This window comes from Pleurodeles waltl, chromosome 11, assembly GCF_031143425.1.
Source record: "Pleurodeles waltl isolate 20211129_DDA chromosome 11, aPleWal1.hap1.20221129, whole genome shotgun sequence".
Classification (NCBI taxonomy): domain Eukaryota; kingdom Metazoa; phylum Chordata; class Amphibia; order Caudata; family Salamandridae; genus Pleurodeles; species Pleurodeles waltl.
This window is the reverse complement of record NC_090450.1, coordinates 861,077,481-861,102,683: the sequence shown is the minus strand read 5'-3', so window position 1 is coordinate 861,102,683 and position 25,203 is coordinate 861,077,481. Positions and strand designations below refer to the sequence as shown.

Below are 25,203 nucleotides of genomic sequence, written 5' to 3'. Positions count from 1 at the left end.
AAAACACAGAAAGGTCTAGACATGTTATTACTCTTTTATTGCACTGTAATTCTAAATGTCCAGGTGTTACTGAGTAGTAAGATTATTGCTGAATAAACATACCTTTGCACTTAGCGCCAGTGTCAATGTAAGGATTTTTTGGTCCCCGGGCAAGACATATTGTTCCCCGGTATGGAATACATTTTAATTTTATTACTAATTTCCTGCCAATTGAAGCTTGCACGATGCCGAATAATACGGTCATATGTTAAATTTGTTATGCGTTTAAGTGTATGTTAAATACTAAATTATATGTTAAAAGGTTCATAAAATCAGTTGATATATGTCTTTCCCGGAACATGTAGTTTGAGAGACTAAGTAGGAAACAGTAGTAGGTAGTGAGGGAGAGAGGTTTAGGTAAAGAAATGGAATAGAAGTCAAATATAGAGAAAGTTCTCTTTCCCAAGGGGCCTCTTGAAAGGAGGAGGCCCCGGGCGATTGCCAACTGCCCCATGCTTTAAAACTTCTCTTAATAATTAGGATGAGTCCGTCATGCAAGTTCCTTGCTTGTTTAGGCTACCATATGTTACATGGTTTTTACTGTATTGCTCGTACATCCTGGGGCTTCTTGGTGCTAAAGGGGCCCTAAAGGGGAATTAACAGACGGAAGCAAACCAGTTTTGGTCAGAGCCAGGTCTTCTTCACCTGTTTTGTTATTGGGTTTGTTTATTACACCTTAATAACTGTGGAAGATTATTTCACAGGTAGGTGCCAGGTGTGTTTTCTGAGGCTTTAGTATATGCTCCTTTTGCCAAACATGTGGTCCTTGCGTGTAAAAGCTTTATAGGACAAGTATAGGATTTTACATTCCTCACATAGTTCTTCTCTAAGTCAAACCAGTGGATGTGTGGATGCGAAAATAGGTTCTCTTAGAAGAGTCTTTCACTCCACTTTCTCTGTAATCAATGGAAAAGCAATGGCGTGAAGCACATTTTTTCCATATGCATAGTTAACGTTGGGAAGGGCAAATAGCGCACTCACCCCCTATGAATAAGCCACATAATATATGCATCTTCCGAGGGATTAAAAATGAAAACATGCTGCTTTCAAGACTGCAGTTTTCGGCAGTTCTGTGGAAAGCTCACAGTCAAAGAGTTTTTTTTTTTTACAGGGGCGGCTCCACAATGGCAGAGGAGCATCGCCCCCCTGGCTAAGAACAAGCAGCAGAAAAATACAACAACACAATATTGTTTTATTTTTCTGGTTATGGTTCAGCCAACATGTGAAGGGAGGGGCGGAGGTGGTCCATGGAAGTTGGGAGGGGGGTTGAGGAATGGAGTGCACTAAGTGCACATGTGTTTGGCCGGCCGTTTTAGGCCGGTCAAACACACATGCGCACTTAGGTTTCTCCAGCCGGGATGGAGAAACTGCACAGGCCCCAGAGTTCTCTGAGCGGCAGTCCACGCTGCTCAGACCAATCCTGACGCTGCTTTCATACTACTTTTAGCATGAACGCAGCACCAGGATTGCTGGGGAGCCTGTTCTGGCGTCCACAACACTATGGGCCTGATTACTACCTTGTCGAATGGGATTAGACAGTCACAAACGTGATGAATATCCCGCCCCCTGTATTACAAGTCCCGCAGGTTATAATGGAACTTGTAATACGGCAGACGGGATGTCTGTCATGTTTGTGACGGAGTAATCCCCTCTGCCAAGATTGTAATTAGACCCTTAGTATGATGATTTTGAGGTCCCACTGAAATCTTCATTTTTGGTGTCCATCGTTCACAGCAGGGCAAGCTGGAAATTATAGCTGCTAAAATCGCCTCCCTACTGGGTTACCTTTGCCGTATTTCTCTACTTGTTCTTCTAGTGTTTCTGGAGCCCAGCATCTGTCAGTAGGGCAAAGCAAAGCAAAGCAAGCTAATGAGAGTTCCAAATGGCTCGGACGCAGGATGCAAGGTGCAACACAAGCTTTTAGGTTTGATGCCAAAGTCCCAGTGTGAGTCATGCCAGAAATCCTACCAATGAAGCACTCTTTTCACAAGGGACAGTTTCTTTCACAGCTGAGACTTCTTGTGGCATTTGACCAATAGCCGTAGTGGCAAAGGCCAAAGTCCAGTCCACAAGTCAGGTGGTTTCTCAGCTCATTTAAAGTGGAACATTCACGAGACCACAGGAGTCTCGTCCTGGAGAACTGCATTTCCAGAACTGGGGGCCACATGTACAAAGATCTGGTTTTGCGACTTGCAAACTGTGAGTCTTAGTGGCTCACAATTTGCAAATCGCAAAACCGGATGTACAAAGGTGTACTTTACACTGTTTGCGATTCCCAATGGGGTCGCAAATGACCTACCTCATGAATATTCATGAGGTAGGTCACAATTTGCGGCCCCATTGGGAATGGCCACCCTCACTGGGATGATGGCCTGCTGGAGACAGCAGACCATCCTGTCTGTGACTGTTTTTAAATAAAGCAGTTTTTTTTTTTTTTTTTTTTTTTTTTAAATGCAGCTCGTTTTCCTTAAAGGAAAACGAGATGCATTTCAAAAACAATAATGAAAAGTTTTCTTTTAATTTTTTTCAGAGCAGGCAGTGGTCCGTGCGACCACTGACTGCTCCGAAAAAAATATTTTCGCTGCCATTCACATAGGGGACGAATGGGTTAGCACCAGTTTGAAACTGGTGCTAAATGCGATTGTTTTGTGACTACATTCACGGTCACAAAACAATGCTACATTGCGCTGCGAGTCACAATTAGGAAGGGACTGCCCCTTCCTAATTGCGACTCGCAGACCTATTTTGTGATTCAGTAAATAGATTACTGAATCGCAAAATAGGCTTTGTACATACCAAAATGTTTTTTTCCAGTCACAAACGGTCTGATTCTGCGAATCGGTCTGTTTGTGACTGGAAAAATGGTACGTACATGTGCCCCTTGGTTACTAAAGAAAGCAGGCCAAGGCCAGTCCTCTTAAGAAGCATACACAGCCAGCATGTTCTTGTCCAAAAGTGTAGTCAGGTGATGTAAGTGGGAATTTAGAGAAATAGTAGTTTTTTAGCAGTATTTGTTGGATTGTCCTCTATCTATTCCTTACAAGTTTGCACTATCCCAGAAAGCACTACTTTGGGGAGTCTTCTAAAATGTAACAACCATTCTCCCTGTACTTTGATAATGAGAAAACTTCCCTTCCTACTCCTAGATATCTAATTAATGCTGGTTCTGCCCTCAGACTACCTTCTAGTAATACAGGAGACAGCACGGCTGGGAGCAAGCCATCATCAAAAGTAATCTTCACAACAAAGCCCTGTCCACTACACACATAATACTCTGCAAGTAGCTGTCAGCCCTTAGTCTTACCCACCTGCAGTACCTGTTCACTCCTCATCGCGTTCCAAGTGGTTGTCCAGTAATTTCCCTTGCCCCACATTCCTGCCAGAAATTTCAGATGCAAAAGCCCTTTGTTCTTTAATTGAAGTCACATAACACCTTTGCATTCCTGGAGAAATCTAATTACTGTCACTGTTGATAAGCCACTTTGGAGTCAGCACAGCAACAGGTGTACACCACATCACGAATCACCTTTGAAGGATATTCACAAAATATCCTTGTTTATCAGTAGGTAGGAAATGTAATAAATATTACAATGATAGAGGATGATTGTTCTAAGTCTTTCCCGTGTCATCTGATGAAACGTCATTTTTTAATCTTAAATAGGTATTTTCAGGTTAGAAATGTTACAGCAGCTGATACAGTGGAGCAGCACTTTGAATCTTATAACTGTAGGTTCATGGCCATCTCAATAATTGGGATGTCTGACCTTTACACATTGTCAATACCAATCCCAGCTCAATATTTGGGATGTCTGACTTTTACACATTATCAATACACTCTTTGTAGCTGATGCAGCTAATTGTGAAAGTAACATGCCTAAAATATTTAGTTTGTCATATACTTAATGCAGGAGCCGCTCACAATAGTACTGTGTTGCAGGGGCAGCCATGATACCATGCTTTGGATTCAATGGTGAGGTTAGTGTAAGTCCACCCTGATTATGTAGCTCACATGTAGTATCTGACTTTTATGCAACAGGTGCTTTTTTTGTACCAGGGTATAGTAGTGTTTTAAAAAAAAATGAAAATATGGTATTTGAAGTGTTCCAATTATTTAAAAGGTCAGAGCAGTGTCAGTTTGAAGCTGTTTAGAATTATGTCAGCAAAATCCAGTAAAAGAAAAGGCAGAACATTAAAAATTATGCACTCACGTTCCTGCAAATGCCATATGAAGAGAAAAAGGATTGTGTTTTTGTTGGTTTGGTGTAAATCGTTGTAAGTGTTTTGACGAGATTGAAAAGATGTTTGAGTTAGGAATGAAGAGTATGAATTTTAGAGACCTCTGGATCGTTAATTTTCAGATCCTCTTTGGTTTCGCAAATTTATTGGGGGTTGGACAACAGAGTTAATTATCTCTTTGAGCATTGCAGATTCAGGAATCTGCCATGTTCTGATGGGCTCGCCATCACAGGACCATTTCTGTTGCAGCCGCCATTACCCAGCCTGGTGCACTAACCACCATGTTTGGGAAAATAGAAAGAAAAAAGAGATAAGGGGGCATGGTGAACCTACCCTTGCCACTGCCTCCTGAGGGTGGCTGCCAAAGGGACTACCCCCATGGTTTAAATTTTTTTTTTTTTTAAACATTTTGTCATGGGATTTAGAGATGCTACGTTGGATTAGATGATCTATAACATACCCAGCTTCCTAATGGACCCCTCTCACCCTACCTACCGTTAGGCTAACATAGGATCTGCAAATATTGACAAAATTTGTTTGAAGCACTAATGCATTACTTGGCCAATGGCCACACCTGGAGGTTGGCTAAACATAGTTAGGTGACAGCAGGGTCTGGCCATAGTCCAGGCCCTCTGGTCCACGCCCAGTAGTGCATGGCCAAAGCATGGGTTGGCTGCATGTGGAGGGTTGGGTGCAGAGTTTGGCTTTAGGGTAATGCAATTTTTGCTGTTGAACCACGTACCGTGCCATTTGAGCTCTGGTATGAGGAGAGAACAGAGTAGACCAGTCTGGCATGGGAAGTGAGACAAGAGCAGCTTTAAAAAAAACTGTGTGTCCAGCAATTTCAGGGGATAATAAAAACTGCAAGATAGCTTTGGCTACTAATGAGCTCTCCGGAGAGATCTGTGTTTTTGTCGAGTCATAGTTTTGACTCATCATAGAACAGAGGATTAATGTGCCTACTGCAAAACACAATATGTTAAATGCAGGTTTCCATCCTTATTGATGTTTTTTTCAAACTTTATTCTAAGGTTGCTAGAAATAGTACCTTTCCACGGTGTCACTTTTTAAATCTTTAGTTTGTATTTCTCTAGATCAAGCACTCTCAACATATATTACCTACAAATATGGATGAACTGTGAATCCTACACCTTGTTGATATCATTTCCTTATCAAACACTTCCTACACATTGATTTACACACTTGTATATTTCATTGTCTCTGTATATGTGTGTGATGTAGAGTGATTTGACACCCTACATTGGGATGAGTAGCATTATAAAATACATTTTAAAAATATGAGAGGGAGGCTATGGAGCGATGTGGGGAACTTTTGGAGGGTGCCACCAGTGCTAAAACTGGCCCTTATTGCCTGTCCACGAAGAGATGGATGCACGGTCTGGCCAGTCTGGCGAAAGGCTAGGTCTTGTAGCCAATCCCTGCTTTGTACTACCAATAGCTGTGTGCTGTATGGGTTGGTGCTGCGACATAAGTTGGGTGCAGGGGCTTGATGGAGAACAGGTCCTGTGACAATTCCCACTGCACTGGCCCTAGGCCACATGCAGCAGTGGTTTGTCTCCTGCAGAGGGTGGGGTTCAAGACTAGGAGCCTAAGCCCTGTGGCAGTCCTTCCTGCACATAGCCTTCATCCATGCACAGTGGGAACTAGACACCTACGGAGTGTTTGGTGTAGAACCAGGGCTGAGACCAAGCCTTCTTGCCAACCTCTGTTGCCTATGGCTGACTGTGCCAATAGAGGGTTGGGCACAAGGCCTGGGTGGAGACCTCACCCGAGGCCAAACCTCCGATGATCACAACACAGCTGGGGATGGATGCCAGATTGATAACATAAATGTACTGAAAAACATAAGTTAAAGTGAGGTTACAGTTAGTGTTGGTTATTACACTTTAATTTTAAAAAGCTTGAGAACTTCACCTAAAAATGACAATTATAGTGCAGTTATGATTAAAAAATTTAAACTGAAAAGGACCTGAAATTTGATATTTAAGGTTAGGAACAGAGTCCTGAAATTTGCAAGTTAAGGTTAGGAACTGAGTCCTTAAGTCATTCAACTATTTTAATGCCCTCATAATATGTATACAAATAAATAATAAAACTTAAAGGTGGAATGTAATTAAACAACAATCCATAATCAAACCAATTAATGATACTAAATTGATTGCCATTTTTTTCAAAGGGGTATGGGTAATGTGGAATGTAATCTCTTCTGTAGAATAGTTTACTTTTGTTTATGTTTCATTAAGGGTGTGTTCAAGAGCTTTCTATTTTTTGAGCGAGTTATGGTTTCCATGGTTGTTGTTGATTTTGCTCCTAATAATAACTTGCAAATTTCAGTGGCTTTTCAGTTTTGATGCTCATTACTTAATTGAAGCATGTTGTACCCTTTTGGTTTACGTTCATTATGTAAACTAGAAGCACTGCATTGACGATGAAGCTAAAAATTATACCATCCTACAGACACACACACACACACAAACCTTGGATCCCTGCTGCCACCAACTGAACAATTTGCCGGAGGGTAGTGCAAGTACCAAAGGCTTTTGGAGGTGTACGGGCAGATACTGGATGGCGCCACAGCAGCAGTGGTGGATTTGGACAAAGTATGGTGGATAACACAGGATAAATGTTGAAAGTGAGCGTGACCTTAGAACAGTTTTGAACACCTATTGTTTTTTTTTTTTTTTACAAATTAAGCACTATGATCCACAGCTTTGTTTTGTCATAAGCTAGCATCCACACTACTGAAGAGTTCAAAGCCCTCATGAAAATTCAATTGGACCTTTATGTTAGTCTCCAGGAGTTTAAAAGTCATATTGAATCTAAATTAGGAATGAGCTTGAGGATCCTTGTGGGTATTTTTAATTCACATCATCTTGATAATTTTATTTCCACCTCCTGAAATTCCTGCTCTTCTAGATCAGATCAAAATATTGAAAGTTGATTGGTCAATTCATATGGTTCCTAAACTGAACTTTAGTTTTGCACGTGATAAAACAGTCTTCTAGCTCTTATTCCTTGCTGTAACTAATAGTTCAGTAACCTAGTATTATTTTGTGACAATGTATATTCCTTATTTGATTTCCCGTAGAAAAATGTCTGTAGCTCTTTCCTTATCAGAAGGGAGCACCTTGTAAAAAATAGCTAATCGTCGGCTTCCAAAAGATCTGACACAGCTCATGTATACATGCACCTTTAGGTACTTCAAGATTTTTTTTTTTCTTATTTAACTATTTAATTTTTTTGTATTTTAGGTGGAGACTTGCACTACCATCTTTCACAACATGGAGTATTTTCTGAAAAGGAGATGAGATTCTATGCTGCGGAAATAATTTTAGGATTAGAGCATATGCATCATAGATTTGTTGTGTACAGAGATTTGAAGGTAAGAGCTGGTTTTGGCCAATTGGCCAGTTTATTTGTGTCGGACTGGGCACAGAAGTGTTTGGTTGAAAATTAAGATTGCATTTAAATGTTTATGGTTTTACATTAGTGGTCTTCAAACTGTTGTGTACCACACTGCAGTGTTGCAGTGGTTACAAAACATGTTTCTACACCTCTTAGGGCAGTATTGTAGTGTTTCTGAATGCATGCTTGCTTTACACAATACCAAATTAATAATAGCTCTGTGACTGGGACCTTTACATGTCCACTTTCTCAGACAACAGGGGGGGACAAAGTTCAAATTGCTTTAGTTATATACATCTAAAAATAAAATTTGTCATTGCTTTGTAAGTTGCCTGATTAGCAGCTGTTAGTCTTCATTTGTCAGACTCATCATAGACTTTACTAAATGAGGATACTTGTCACATGGCAGACAGGCAACACTTCCCTTCATCTAAACAATATACTTTTCCCTTTAGACGCTTTCTTTCTATGGCCCCCTAAGAAACTCAAGAAACAACCATGTTATTGGTTCAGTAAGTTCACACCGGCTGAGACACAATCAATCAATCAGGATTTATAAAGCACAGCAAATCACCGATGAGGGTCTCAAGGTGCTGGAAATGCCAGCTGCTTTGCTGTGCTCTGTTCATTCAAACAGCCATTTCTTGAGTCCTCTGAATTCCCGGAGCGATGCGGTATTCCTGAAGTGCAGTGGTAGGTTGTTCCAGGCATTGTCCGCCAGGTGAGAGCATCCTCCACTGTAGGATCAGCGGTCCCGGGGGCAGTCTGTGAGGAAGAGGGAGGTGCATCATAGGTATCTGGTCACAGGCCACAGGCTGTTATATTTACCAACTTCATCTGGTAGCTCATAGTAGACACTGGTTAGTATAGAATCTTATTCTCCTGATACAAAATTAACACAAACAAAAATCTAATTTCGGGAAAGCTGACAGGCTCTCAAATACATTTTAAGATCAAACTATTTATCATTGAAGCAAAGTCTCCACTTGTGTCCTTGACTAAGGCTACAAAAATGGGAAGACAGTATTCTGAGGCAGGTGGAATGGAACAGGAACTTTTCAAAAGTTTAGACCTGGCTGGGGAATGTTGGATGTTCTGGCAATGATTAGGCCATTAGGTAGGCCTTCTACATGTGAGTGCTCCACAGGCCCATCTTGTAATAAATACATTATGGACACCAATATAGTGGTAATGAACCATGATGTCCGGGTCCTGTCTCTTTTATTGCAAGATCCCCGGTGTAGACTGCACCCATGGAAGGGACTTCCCCAAAAACACCCCTCCTATTGCATCAGTGACAGGACCATCCCATTCCCAACATAACCTGTAATTGCTCATGATTCTACAATCCCCTTATTTTTACATGAACAAGTTTCACCAGCACACCTGTTTAGTTCATCATCACTTTACTTTATTTTGGTAAAAACATACCATAGAAGCATAGTAAAAAGCAATCCAAGAGATAAAATACAAGAAGAAAAACAGATAAAATTGGAAACAAACTCTAAAATCAAGAAAATTTAAAACAGAATAAAACAATAGCTAAAATGATTTCCATGACTATAAAGTTTAAAAAAGACATACAACCTCAGCTGGATAATAAATACATTAAACTAATATCTGTGCACTTATGTGTGACAGCTATACACTATGGTGCCTACTTCTAATATCTACTACTAAGTCTTGTTCTCTAAAATCCCAAGTCTAAAACGCCAAATAGAGTCAAAGAATTTTGCCACAGGGCACACAATTTGTACGGATGAGTCTGACTTGAGTACTCTCAGAGCAGGTAAGCAGTTCCTAAAACCCATTTGTTTGCATAGAGGGATGATCCAGAGAGCCCTCTGTTTGCAATATGCAGGACATTGAACATGGGAAGCAGTCTCTTCATTCTCACAGCCCATCGGACATGACTTGGACCTATTGATTGAATTGGGCCATTTATAAGTTAGAGCATAGAGGAAGATACCCTATTCTAAATCTAATGTAGAGGGCACGCACAAATGGAGAGAGTGCTTCATCAATGAAGAGCTCAAGCTCGTAATGGCATTTAAATTGGAGAAAACTGTCAGTCATGGAAAAGGGCAAAACTTCGACCAATTGCACAGTTTAGACATTAAACCAAAATGCGTCCTTCACGATCTGGGTGGCATTTTTAGGGATAGAGGAAGGATCCTTCCAATAGGACCCCAGACCAAGATGAGATAAGGACCATTCAACATAGGCACACCTATTTTCGGGTAGTAAAATTGGGGCCCACCAGATTGGTCAACCTGCATCTAAATGGAATAAGAGCATCTAATGACCATAAACGAATCCAGAACAACAGTGGCCTTAAAGCGGCAATCTGATTAATTGGGAGGAGGTTTACGTCCATTCGGATGAGCAAGGAAGGGGTACTTCAAGGGACTCTTAACAACATCTTTAAAAACAGGTTTTCTGCCCTTACCAAGTCATCCAGATTGCAATGGCCCATAGCTCAGCTCCATACAAAGCCCCCCGCCCCCCGGCTTGAGATTTGTGTATTTCAAGAGCAGGAGTCAAAGCAAATCTGGGGGATCTGGTTGCAAACCTCACAATACCACCCGCCCTTTGTTTCAGACACGTTAATGATTTCTGGAGATGGGCATGGCAGTTATGTGAATCTTCTAATTTAACACCTAGGTAATCAAAAGTGCCCACTCTTTCCAATGTGGCGCCCTCTAAGCGAACAGGTCTTTTCATCTTATGCTTTTTATCTCCAAACACCATATATTTAGTTTTTAATGAGTTAATTTCCAGGCCATGGTCTTTGCAAAACTCCATGAACCTCGCAACCAAATTTGAGAGGCCCATGGTTGTTCGGGATATTAGCAAAGTATCATCAGCAAATAGAAGACATGGAATCTTCTGCCCTCCCATATTGGAGGCATCGCTAGAGCAATCCAAAAGGTAGGGAATACATGCATTGATAAACAAGAGAAACAGAGTGGGTGCAAGTACACAACCCTGTCTCACGCCACGATCTGTGGGGAACTCTGGAGTCAGTTTGCCTGCCAGTCCCCATCGTATTCTGGCATGATTGCCTGTGTAAAGATCTCTAATTATATTAAGCACGGAGCGGGAACTCCAGCTTTGCTCATAACTTCCCACAGTTTATGACGCGGGACAAGGTCAAAAGCGGATTTCAGATCTACAAATGCCACAAAGAGATGGCCTGAATCCACATCTACAGTTTTCCACTTTATAGTAGGAAAGCGGAAAACCTGGTCGATAGTGCTGACCTTGTCTCCGAACCCTGCCTGGAGGTGGCTTAGTGCCTGGTTGTTTGCTATCCATTTCTTCAACCTACTTAATAGCTGATAACAAAATATTTTTTGTAAGTTATTTAGTAGTCTATAATTCCCTGGTAGGCCTTTCTCACCTTTCTTATATATTGGCACAATTATTGCCTCCTTCCAAGAATCAGCATAGGACCTATTAGTCAAAACAATATTCGAAATCCTGTTTACATACGTGGTCCAGTTATTCAAATCTGAATTATACATATCTGAGGGGATTCCATTCGGGCCAGCAGCCTTCCCTGATTTTTGAGCGAGAATTGCCAACTCAGTTTCTTTTAATGTGAAGGGAGGCAAGGGAATCACTGATGAATGGAATGGCAGCATCTCTCCAGAGCTGGTGGCATCAGGGTCAAATGTAGAACCATACAGCTCCCTAAAGTAAGAGAGCCAGATGTCAGGGGCAATGTAGCACTCTGGGTTAAATGTATGATTTTGGTCTCTACGCGCGACCAAAAGCCAAAAGTGTTTGGAGTCGTGGGCCCTGGCAGCCTCAGCCAGTTCATCCCATAGTCTCTCCTCATACTTAAGTTTGCACATCTTACATATGGAGGCATCATTTCTTCTTGCCCTCAGAATGTCTTCCCTATCTTTAGATCTTAACACTTTAATCAGGGTACTTTTAGCCTCTCAGCACCTCTTGTCAAACCACTTGCTGCTAGATTGAAAGGGGGGGTTGCTTCGGTTTGTGACAGTTTTGGAGAACAACTCCTTGAGGGCGGCAAAGAGATCCGCATAGGAGGACATAACTTCCAACAAAGTTAATTAGAGATGGTCATCAAAAAGATAATGTCTAGAAACTAGAACACAAAGCTTGTCCTGTAACTTGTTGGACCTCTGAAAGGAATCCCATCTCACTGTGTGCCTATTGCTAGATAGCTTCAGGGCGCCAGGAAATTTGGGAACAGGGAAGGACACAGCTCCTGATAAAAGGGTTCTGTCATATACAATTTGGAGAGGCGCACGGTCACTGGTATACGGTAGGCCCACTTTCATATCTATTATATAATGCCAAACCCTTAAATCCAGAAGAATGTAATCCAGGGTACTAGTGTATGATCCCCTAGAGAAAGTTGGTCTAGCAAGGGTGTCAGCTGGAAAGCGGCCATTGCCAAGACGAAGACCATGAAGTATTATGAGATCTAATATCTGCAGCACCCTACTACAAGCGGTGGATGACACTGGCTGGGTTAAAAGAAAGGGGATATTCCATGCTTCGTCTTCAATCTGCGTAGCCTCAATAAAAGCAGAATTAAATTCAATTGGCGCATTAAGAGCACCCGCAATAACAATACGATATTTGGGACGGAGGTCTAAAATTAAGAGATCTATGGTGGCAGACCGATGGTTAGGAGGGCCTGGTCTATTTTAGATATTTATACATAGGACAGGGGTTCCTAGATTAGGCAGAATTGCTATGACCAAAATATCAGGGGAATCTATATGTATCTCCTTTACTTCACCTACCTCTGTCGTCTTAACCCAGGTACATAATCCCCCTATTGCCCTGCCTGCAGGTGACTGAATAGCTTTTTTGATATAAGAGCAGTAACCCTGCATATACACACTGTGCGTGGCCCATGTTTCCTGGAACATACAAATACTAAAGTCTTCAACATAAACCCCCATTCGGAGTCGGCTAATTTACTATTGATACCAGCCACATTCCAGGACAAAAGCTTCCCAGTTGAGTGTACAGTGGAACAAATGGGTTCACTAATTAAAACATCTAGGTGGTAGGTGTTAACATGCTCATCATAAAGTGCAGAATTGAGGTTCATAATAGAAGCAGATTGAAGTTCCCGTGAAGGTGCAACTCCTGGGCTTGATAATTTTTTTAAATATAATGGGGCCTGTGAATCAAATCTAATGCTAGAGTTGCAAGAGCTGGAAGAACGTAGTCAATCAACATCTAAAGTGGCCCCTTGGAGCTCAGGTTTACATACGTTGGTGCCTTTAGGAGCAGAGCCCATATCAATCACAGAGGCTAGGCCAGATGTTGGTCTAGTGGGGGCATAATAACCTGTGACATTGTTTGATACCGGCATGGTTGTACATGATGGAGGATTCGGCCTCGTATTTCCCGAAGCGGGACAGCTGTCAATAAAAAAGATGTCATGTTCCTTCCTCATATGGTTACGTTCTTCCATATGCAATAGGCCCGTCACCAGTTGGGGACTTATAAGTTTAAGTTTTATAGTATCCCGCCCACCGGATAGGCCGCTTGACCTTTTAGCCGATAGAATGTCAGCATGGATAATTGAGCCACAGCCTCTGTCTTGGCGAATCCAATGTGATACCTTGTTAATTAGTGAAAATTTATCTTCCGGCAATTTTGCTGGGAGCGAAGGGACATTGCACATATAAATACAGTTGTCGTTGTTCATGTGAGAAATCTGACCAGATACTAGTGTGGTGTCTCAATTCAAGTCTTGATGGGAAAGAGAAGGCATAGCCTTTTCAGAAGGGGACACAGCAGATCTACTAAGATAAGTCCTTTGTTTGGAACCTAAAAGAACCTCAGAGTTCAACAACAAACCAGTTGGCAAAGGCCCGGGAGCAGGAAGATAGTTAGTTAACAAAGGCATTAACTTTGGTTCACAAGAAGCAGGTGAGTCATTCTTCTTAAGAAGCTTGTTTAGTTGATAGGGATGAAATTCAGTTTCTGGTAGAGGTTTCTACAGCTGATCCTTCACACTTTGTAACACTAAAGGAATATCCCAGGAAGTGATTGATGAGTGAGAAGTAAAAGGCCTTACTCACAGTGTTTTCTTACCTAAACATAGAAGTATGAAGCCTAGGTAAGTGTTTGTCGCCAAAAATCACTTCCCAGGATCTGGAGTGTAATAGCACTCCATCAGGAAAATGTCAGCCAGTGCAAGACATAGACAATCAACGCAGCCTTGTGTCACGATTCAAATAGCGTTCTTCTGGCAATACTGTATCTCTAGCTTCCAAGGTCTAAGCCATGACGTCAAGATGCTGAAGAAATGGAACGGTCAAAGGATGATGGAGACTTGAGCCTGGGATCTCTGGGATGGACCTAGGACTTAACTGTGACAGAATGAGCAAACATCATGGCCCTCCGGGCTAACAAGCAGCAATGATAATAACGCCTTAAACTTAATATATGGCCGTTTTCAGAGGCAAAACTTTTAGCTATGCTAAGTAACTAAAGAACAGAGCCAGGGGGCATTTTTTATAGCCAGTTCAGTGGTTCAGTGCATTAAACGTTCACTCCTGAGTTGTGTGATGAGCTGCCTGTCAGAAGTTTGAATTTCTCAAAGACTGACATAGCCATTCAACCACCTGACGTTGGTAAACTGAGTACCAAGTTCAAGAATGCTGACCTGGTATTTAAAATGCTTAAAATGCTAATAGCCACTAATTTCTAAAGGAGGAGAGAAAAAGATAGGAAAAGGCATATCTGTAGTGAACGTTTCTCTTTATGTTACGCCAAGAGATAAAGGGCTATCTTGTCAATTGGCGCATCCTTAAGATGTACATTAAAAACCCCGTGGGGCATATTTATACTTGTCTTATGCCGAATTTGCGTAATTTGTTTTATGCAAATTTGGTGCAAAACTAACTCCATATTTATATTTTGGACAGGTCTAGCGCCAAATTTATGGAGTTAAAGTCATTTTTTGGATGTGGAAACTTACTTTGCATCAATGAGAAGCAAAGTAGGCGTTCCCGTGCACAAAATGACTCTATGGCCTTAGCGCCATATTTTTCCCCTGTGCTAAAATCATGCACTGGGGAGGAAGGGTCAAGTAATGGTACAAAGCATGCTTTGCACCATTATTTAACGCCTGGGTCAGGGCAGGCCTTAGGGGACCTGTGGGCCTATCTCTATGGTGGAACACCATGGAATAAGCCCACAGGTGCCCTCTCCAGGCCCCAGGGACACCCCAACCCACACCAGAGGGACATCGGAGGATGGGGGACCCCATCCCCGGTAAGTATAGGTAATTACAGGCAAGTTTTTCTTTTTTTTAAAGTGCCATTGTGAGCCCTGAAATGCCCCCCCCCCCACATGGCACTGGGTGCAATGGCCATGCCCAGGGGACCCTGGTTCCCTGTGCTGGCCATTGGGGTGGTGGGCATGACTCTTGTCTTTTTCCTGTCTATTTCTAAATTACTTTGCAAATATATCAAGAAACAGGGCTGTGCACATGCCACAGAGATGCATCAAACGACCCCAGTATTACAGAATGTTTCTCTTGAATGCTTTTCTGCAGTTACTTATGTGTGCTTGGGTAGAACAAGAGCAATACTAAGCCATTCACTACAAAAGGCCCATTACAATTCCTGTTATTCCCCCGAAAGAGTTTACAGTTATCTGCTGTCACAATAATTTTGGAGGTGGGGATAGCAGGGATTATAAATTTTTGGTTTAGTAACATGTAGAAATCGGATTTACTGACTGGGAATCCACATTTTTTCCCCCTTTTCTACCTAGAGACATAGCTTACTGTGAAATCACCTGGCAGAATACCACTTGCCAGCAGTGTTTCCACTGAATGAGCACCTAAGTGTTTAAATCTGAAATAAAAGAAGGTTGTTCCTAAGGGCCGGATTTAGAGTTTGTATATTCCATCCTCCATTTTACGACTGCATTATATCCTATGACATTTGTAATACTGCGGACAGGATATCCGTTATGTTTGCGACAGAGTATCCCGTCTGCTAAACTAAATCGGGCCCTAAATCACTCCACAACTATTAAAAGCATTTACTTTTTGAAATTACATTTTCTTTTAAGGTATTTTTTATCTAACAACACATGGACAATTTTAGCTTAATCCAGATTATTTCTTCTCAGTCACCTACCCTTTTCTTCTCTGAGGACCATCCTCATTGCTTGTTGGATCAGGTTCTCATCACCTAACAGAAGTTAAACTGTTCATTAAAATAGACCACAAATCAGGCGATTTAATCAGGTGTCTCCATGGATGATCGCTAACAACCTGGAACATGTTTTAAGTCAAATACATATTTAAATTTTAGTGGCGTGCACCACTTGGTCCTCCTAAAGCCTTACAAGTTAAAGTCTGTCAACACAGGGGACACTCTTCAAACACTTGCAGCAACTGAGGATGATCACTACAAGGGCGCTTGAAGTAATCTTAGCTCTGCCACACCTGGGCACAAATTACTATTGGGAGTACTGTCCCAGTTTCGCCACTTACACTCCTCATTAGGTGAATGCAGGCTGGGGCAGTGTGCTAAACTGCACAGCAAATGCACTGTCCTCAGGGCAGGTTTTATCTCTGATAGTTTGCACCTGCACTGAGGGCAACTCATAAGTGAAAGACTGGGATTTGGTGTGAAACCGTGGATCCATTTTTCAATGGTGATGGACTAACCTCAGTATGAAAAAAAGGGGTGTTTGGAGGGAAGTCCCTCTCAACCCAACAGCCATTGCTTCTGAGTGCATTTGGAGGGTTGCTCTGAGTAGGTCGATGTGAGACACTGTTATTGCACTTCCCACCAGCTTCTATGCCTCTGTGTCCACACTGTAATACACCTGTTCTTGTGTGTAGCCTTACATCAAGCAAGAAACAACTTCTCAAAAGTAGTCTTAAATATTTATTGGATACTTGTGACCCATGCCAGGTCTTTGCAGCCCCAGAACCGTCTCAAAATCAGTATAATGCATACACACATTCCTTCAAAGATTAAATTGGCAACATGTCACTTGTATATTTCATAATAAACGATAGATAGATAGATAGATAGATAGATAGATAGATAGATAGATAGATAGATAGATAGATAGATAGATAGATAGATAGATAGATAGATAGATAGATAGATAGATAGATAGATGCCACTATAACCTTAGAACCCGGCCAGTAAAAGCCTGGAGCACTCCATTGTCTGCAACGGAGATCCAAACATTCCAATGTTTTAATGTACCTTAAAGTTGAGTTTGTTGAACATCACAATGCACATGCATCAATGTTACTGTTGTTAGTGCTGTATATTAGCAAGCTATGACATAGTAATTCACTAATTAAATTCTTTCTTTTTGCAGCCTGCAAATATCTTGTTGGATGAACATGGGCATGTACGGATATCAGATCTTGGACTTGCGTGTGATTTTTCTAAAAAGAAGCCGCATGCTAGTGTGTAAGTACAGTTGGGCATTCAGATCTGTTCTTTTTGAAGTATCTTAATAAAGCTTTACATTTCCACTTGCTTCACACCCTCTGCAGGAAACCACCTCCTGAAACTGTCTTTGCTCCTCTTCTTTTCTCACTTACACCTCTAAGTTGTAACCTGAGATTGTCAGAGCAGGGTTTACAAATGCCCTACCCAGACCTTCTGAGATTTCAAACAAACAAACAAATAAACATTTACATTGCATACTTTACAGCCACTGCTCATGCTTATGTACTATGCGGATATGGATGGGTTTAAAGATTTAAAGTGTGTTATTTATCAGAACACTTTGCTGGGCAGAGGTGTGGTCTGTAAAACAGAAGGCGATTAGCGATGGAATACCTTTGAGAGACCCTTATGGTCACGGCTGATATAACTCCTGGGAGCCTCGATAAGGAAGGAGAAGCTGCTTTTAGACATCTGAGTGGGTAGGGCCTAGGGATCCAACTGAAAGTGATTATCATGAACCGAGGTACTGATATGCAGTGCAACTGTGTATTTGTCTATTGATTTTAGTAGGAGTAGTAGAGTTATAAACCTTTTATTTGCAAACCGTTCACACTCCACCATTGTTTTTGTACCTTATATCAACACATTTTCAGTATGGGTCAGAGTGATAGCCCCTTAAAAGCACATATACTCTACATATGTCCTGTTTACGTGTTGCACGCCATTCTCGAATTGGTGGTTAACAGGAGTTACAGTCCAAATCCGGAATTATAAGTATTGTAAAATAGCTGCAGCTCCTGTGCTTTTCACTATATATTTCACCTGCTCATTGTATGCCTAATGTGCAGGGCCAAATCTGAGGCAAGAGTGGTTCAAATCAGTGTGGAAACATCTATTCCTAGTTATAGTCCCCGTTTCCAAGGGACTAACTATTAATGGCACAGTATTCCACAGATTAGAAATATCAGTCCTTTTGGTATTGGTGCTTCCGTGTGCAAGACTACTGATGGAGGAATCAGGTCTCTCTATGCACAGAATAGTGCTTTCCAAGACACACCACATAGCTTTCTACTTCCGAAAACATATACACCCAGCTCTCACCAAATATGGAATTAACTGGCTTGTAGGGCACAAAGAAGTGCTTTCACCCACTAGCTGCTATCAAACAAATACCCATGCCTGGCAATGGGCACACATACCACACTGAGAAGACTGGTAAGCAGCCTGTTAAGGCCCTTAATGGAAACCTCAGGACCGTTTGTAAATTTACCCCAAATACACTTCAGCAATGAGCAATAGGGTGCTACATAAAGGACAGGTCATTATGAACTAAAGCCTCCGCACAGCACTTATAAAATTCAGGATAAATTTCACTTGGTCCTACAGTCTTGCCAAAATGTAATTTCTGAAGGCTTTGTTTACCTTGTTGGTGGTGATTTTGATTGAAGGTTACCGAAATCTCTGCATTGATTAAACGATTATGATTAAGCAGAAGCTACCTACTATTACCTTGGTTTGTATTCCAGAAATTTGATAATAAATATATTGTGTGTAAGCGACACTCACTGCTGCTCAGACCAATCATGGCACTGCTTTCATGCTACGTTTTGCATGAAAGCAGCACCAGGATTGCTGTGGAGCCTGTGCTGGTGTCCCAGCAGTGAATGCTGAGGCACCTCAAGAAGTGGAGCGCGAGTTGGCAGGAACGAAGGCAAGGCTATTTTTTTTATTTTTTTTACCTTGTCTCTGCCACTCCTCTCGAGTTATGCGGCTGCCACTGCTGGTTGTTTCTATAGATACGGACTTGAGGTAACGTGTATTAATGTACCTGCTTTGGTTGACAATTATATTTTGTGTTACCCATCATCAATTTATAAGTGCTCGGGACCACGGTTGGTTGATTTAATATGTGTACTTGGTTGTCAATGAAAATAAATAGAAAACAAATAAAAAAATAAATTTATCATAGGACAGTACATTGGAAGACTACACGGAGGCAGAGAGTACAGTGGAAACCTAAAGGAAAGAATACAGAAATTAAAAACGAGGGCAATAAAAGCAGAGTTTTAAAAACATAACTGTATAAAATAATATTTCTTATTGTCAATAGGTGCATGTGAATTGCCACCAAAGTAAAGAAAATGGGAATATTCAGGGAATAAGCAGATACAATTAATATAAATAGGAAGATAGTGAATTCTTTGCACTTTTACTAACTGGGAGTTGTACGTTTTGGCTCAGCTCAAAGGCAGTTATGAGTATGTAAAAGAGTCTTCTAGTAGTACTACTTCCTGAATACATAAATAGTTTTGTGAGTCTGCCTCATGGAGATTTTCCATTTTATGACACTTCTCAGAAACCACAATATTTGCCTTTCGCATGGTTCAGTTTAAAGCCCGTCTGTTCCATCACCGTGACAACATACACCTATCAATTCTGCATGGAAATCATTTCTGCCTCAATTGTGTCCGAAACGTGGTTACATGTCTTTCTTATCCATATGCCCTTGTGGAACGGCAGACTAATTTTCCAGCACACATTCATACTACTAAAGAGTAAGCAACGTCTTAAAAAGGCGATGTTGCCTGAGAAATGAAATCCTTGGATTCCCTGGTGCATGCCTCATAAAGAACCGTGCTAGGCCACCCTCCCGCAGAGAATATGAAGTATTCATCATTCAAGGTTTCTGTAGAATTCAGTAATGCTAGATAGCAAGCTAGCAAAGGAACACATGCACCCCACGGTCGACTGTTGTTAAGCAGTCCTTGCTTACTGCCAAATAATTATTTGAATGAACTTTTAAGATGATTGGTGGTAGTACATCTCTATACTGACTTTATTTGAGGGGCATCTCAAAATGCAACGACCCATGCATGACACAATGAACATTTGGAGAGTAAAATTCATTTTGTCATTATTCACTGTGCAATTAGAGTGCATGTGCATTCTCAAGTACTGACCAACTTTCTCACGTAAGAGTGTCTGGTAGGACTGTACAGCAGGAATAAAATATTTTGATGTCCTCAGAATGAGCATAGGAGCCCATGACAAGTTGCTAAATTATAGTTATCACAACCCATCAGGAAAACGTAAGTACAGCATGCAGTAATGTAACACTACTTGATTAGTTATCCTCGAGGCTGTGAGCACGTCTGACCTTATTTGGTCTTTTATCATTGAAAAGAGGACGTGTTAGAGGTTTGATGGACCTTTTGACTATGCTTAGAGTAATTCCATTATATACCCAATCTCTACTCAAAATCTGATCAACAACAACATAACGTGATCATCAAATCAACTTATCAAAACTTTGAGTCAGTAAGCTTTACGCACTATGACCCATGTGGCCATGAATAACCACGCCTTTTAGTATAATTAGAAAATTTATTTCCCTAGATTAACAATGCTAATATCATCTATATTAATCTCAAAACCATATGATAAGTATATACAAACAACACCGGCTGACCAAAGCATCGAAAGAATCTCAATTTAACTAAAGCATTTGTGATTAAGCATTTATGAGTTACAGTATAAATTAACAACATCAATAACTGAACAACAGAAATAGCATATATCTAGACTCAACAGAAGAACAAAATCAATTCTTTGTTAATGACATTTGTAAGCCCATGACCCTCTTGCTAACCCTCCAATTAGAATGGAATAAGAGAAGAATAAAACATTTAGCAAAAATAAGCAATAGCATTTCATTATACCTCTCCTCAATGAGTCAGCAAGCTGCAATTTCTCTCTGTCAGTTGAACATCCGTCTGATCAGCATCAATAGCGGGCAATAAAAGAAATGGCTCAGCTATGTTTAGGCTCTAAGTTAACTGAACCACAAAAGGGGCATTAAGCTAAGGAATCCGCATTAATACAACTTCTCTACGAGGATGGTTATCAAGCTAGGAATCAGTGTTAACACATGTTGGACTTTTTTGCTTATGCAGGGTCATCCCCAATCTTTTTGCCTCCTGCCTCCTATTTTTTCTGACCTGTTGCTGTTGGCTTTTGAACTCTGAGCGCTTTACCACTGCTAACCAGTGCTAAAGTGCATATGCTCTCTGTGTAAAATTGTATATAATTGGTTTATCCATGATTGGCATATTTGATTTACTAGTAAGTCCCTAGTAAAGTGCACTAGAGGTGCCAGGGCCTATAAATCAAATGCTGCTAGTGGGCCTGCAGCACTGGTTGTGCCACCCACATGAGTAGCTCTGTAATCATGTCTCAGACCTGCCACTGCAGTGTCTGTGTGTGCAGTTTTAACTGTAAATTAGAACATTGGAATGCTGGGGGCTCCATTGAAAACAATGGAGTGCTGCAGGCTTTTACTGGCCGGTAAAAGCCTGCAGCGCCAACATTCCAATGTTCGCTTTGTTCACAGCAACAGCTGTGAACAAAGCCTCACGGAGCCCGAGGGGATTTTAATCCCCTCGGGCTCCGTGAACATTTTTATTTTTATTAGAACATTCGGCCCTCAGTGGCAGAATGTTCTAATAGCCTTAGAACCCGCCGTAGCGGGCTCTACCGGCTATTAAAGTTGCAAGGCCTGTCCCTCTCATAGGTTAACATGGGGGCTACCTTTAAATCTGATTAAAGTGTAGATTCCCTTTGGGAGCGGATGGACATGTGGAGTTTGGGGTCTCTGAGCTCACAATTTAAAAATACATCTTTTAGTAAAGTTGATTTTAAGATTGTGCGTTTGAAAATGCCACTTTTAGAAAGTGAGCATTTTCTTGCTTATACCATTTCTGTGACTCTGCCTGTTTGTGGGTTCCCTGTTTGGGTCAGTTTGACAGTTGGGCTGGTTGCACCTCACACTAGACAGTGACACAAAAGGAGCTGGGGTGTAGTGTGCATTTCCTGATGAGCCATCTGTGCTAAGAGGGAGGGGAGGAGTGGTCACTTACACCTGAAAGGGCTGTGCCTGTCCTCACACAATGCCGTCTCCCACCCCCTGGTGAGTGTCTGGGGCCTGGCCTGGGAAGGGCAGGATTTCACATTCAAAAGAGACTTTACTTTGAAGTAGGCCTACTTCAAAGGAGAAATTGGGTATAAGAAGGGCACCCAACACCACAGACTTTAGGAACACTTCTGGAAACAAGAGGAACCTCTGCCTGGAGAAGAGCTGAAGAGCTGAGGAGAAGTGCTGCCCTGCCTGTGACTGTGCTTTGTGGAGCTATCCTGCAGTTTCTGCTTCTGCCAGAGTAAGAGGGCAAAGACTGGACTTTGTGTGCCTTCCATCTTGTGAAGAAATCTCCAAGGGCTTGATTTAGAGGTTGCCTCCTGTTGTTTGAAGTCTCAGGGACAGCAAAGACTTCTCTATGCCAGCCCCTGGAGTCTCTGGAGAGACTCCTGCTTTGACAAGTGGTGCCCTATCCAGTCCCTGGGCCCTTGAAAGGAAAGCTGGTGGAAATCCAAGGAAATCGCCTTCGGACGACTTCGGACCGACGCCGCAGCTGAATCCGGTGACGCCGCCTGCGCCCAACGCCGTGACCTTCGCTGGAATGCGACGATCTTCGTAGGCCCGATGCTGCTGCAGCCCCGCTGAAGTCCGCGACTCCGTGGAAGTCGCCGCACCACATTGTGACCAACGCCGCTCGAAGTGCGCGGATTCAACGTTTCACACTGACGCCGCAATCCCCGACTTCGGGCATCGACTTGTTTTCACTCTTCACCAAAGGTACTGTACTTGGGGGTCTACGCAACTCCGTGTCCGGTGCCGCTGGTGTCGACTTGTTGGGAACGACGCCGTGTTAACACCTCATCAAAGCATTTTGTGTTTCTAAGCGCTATTTTTTAGTTTAATCTATAAAAATTAATAACTTGACTTGTGTATGTCGGATTTTTGTCGTTTTGGTCTTGTTTTGTTAAGATAAATATTTCCTATTTTTCTAAACTGGTGTTGTGTAATTTTGTAGTGTTTTCATTAAGTTACTGTGTGTGTTGGTACAAATACTTTACACCTAGCACTCCGAAGTTAAGCCTACTGCTCTGTCAAGCTACCAAGGGGGTAAGCAGGGGTTAGCTGAGGTTGATTCTCTTTTACCCTGACTAGAGTGAGGGTCCTTGCTTGAACAGGTGGTAACCTGACTGTCAACCAAAGACCCCGTTTCTAACAACACAATTTCAAAAGGAGGTGGTTATAATGGAAAAGAAATCAGCAATAACGCAATTTTTCTATGAGATTGGTTAAGGGGAAAGAGACATCTCGAACTGCCGTGCTCCACGAACAGGACTCGGACAAGAATAAAAGAGTGCTAAGGTGGCAGAAAAAATTGAAAAATGTCAAATGGCTAACTGTTCCTCAAAGTATGGTCTGCATGTACTGAATTCCCTAAAGCATTTTCCCACATCATCATTGGTCAGAAAATCATACATTTGCAGTAGGACCACTAGGTTTAAAACTTAAATCTTAACATAACTCAACAATCTTTCACACGTCTATGATTGGCTCCTCTTCTCCCATTTTTGCATCAGGTAACTTCTTTGTTGCAGATCTAGCTCCAGTCAGTGCATCCATTGTTAGCTGCTGGGAACATCTCTGTCTCACGCATCAGGTTTACGAAGTAACATTTTCTGGTACAGAACATCTTCACCAGCAGTTCTCATGAGAAAGTTTAAGACATTCACAAATCGCATGGTCAGCACTGCGTGAACAATGAATAATATGAATTATCTGCTTTCAGAAGAAATTTACAAACATTTATTAGGCCATGTAATTTAACATGAGGCTTTGTTGACTAGGCCCAAACCTCGCAATTAATCAGTGCCTAAAATTATTAAAGCAAATACATAACATTACTATAGTAGTATAACCCATTAATACACTTTATTCTACGTGTGCACAATAATCAAAATATCAATGTGGATTCATTGTTAATTTTCATAACGTAATGGTGGCCACTCAAGTGGGCACGTTTTCCTAGATACACTTTCTTTTGTATGTTAGCCTAACTCATGTGCATTCTTAACTATTAATCAATACAAATTTATTAGCCATGAATTCAGATTTCACAAGGGTGTCTAGAGGCCAAAAGCACAACAAAACAGTTCTCTATTTACAAAACAAATGATTACTTGCACGAGGAACACCTGGGGCATTTTGTTTAAATGTCCAGTTTAAATACCAGAACTGAAGCTCTCAGAGTGCTACCTAACCGCATCCCATTCTGAGATTCTACTGGCCTCTTCTAATTTTTCCCTATAAAGTGCTGATTAGATGCAGAGTGATAAAGAGAAAATACCACACATTCTGCATGTCCATAAAACCAGTCTATGTAGGGACATTTTACTGATTTTTCAATCACTGCAGAAAGGCAGAGTTGAAAAATATTGCATGGCTGCAAGTTACTGCTCTAAAAATCTTCCTAAAATTGCATTACAAGTCCTGGTGACAAATGGATTTTCCATCATTCATCTACACATGAAGGGACATCACTGGGTCACTGAATTTCCTTTTGTGCATCTGCACATTATATGACATCAAAACCATCTGCACATGAAGTGGCCACCGGATTTCCCATCATTTATCTGCCCAGGAACTGACCACAGGATTTCCTATCATTCACCTGCACATGAGGTGACATCACTGATTTCCTGTCGAAACTGTCTTTAAAAGAAGAAGCCAAGCAACAGGACTTATTTGCATCTTCACAGGAAGTGACACCCCTGGATTTCCCATCATCCATCTGCATAGTAAGTGACATCATTCCTCCACACTCCAGGACCTCCTTCAACACTGGAAGCCACTCCACACGTCTACTGCCTTGCCACATCAGATAAAACAGAAGGAGCATTCTCCTGCACTTCCTGCAAGCATCCATGCACTACCTGCACCTGCACCTGCAGTGACAGCTCCCAACACCTCACTCTCTCATGCATACACCTGCAACCACCCACACAACACTCCACACTCATATGCATGCTCCTCAACACTTGCTCACTTACCAAAGACGCCTCAGGAAACTGGCACCTGCTGCACCACCACTTAGACTTACTTTTCCTCTTGGAAACCTGCCTGAACCCTAATTGATGTCTGACATTGCCACAGCCA

The 25,203-nt window shown here is 41.7% G+C and overlaps 1 protein-coding gene across 1 annotated transcript in view; it reads left to right on the top strand.

Moving 5' to 3' along the window:
* GRK3 (G protein-coupled receptor kinase 3) overlaps positions 1-25,203 on the top strand; it is a 1,092,546-nt gene that overhangs the window by 839,477 nt on the left and 227,866 nt on the right. Inside the window, exons 11-12 of the mRNA XM_069214703.1 lie at positions 7,548-7,678; positions 17,065-17,159. Of these exons, the coding sequence (XP_069070804.1) occupies positions 7,548-7,678; positions 17,065-17,159 (226 nt within the window). The remainder of the gene's footprint in view (positions 1-7,547; positions 7,679-17,064; positions 17,160-25,203) is intronic.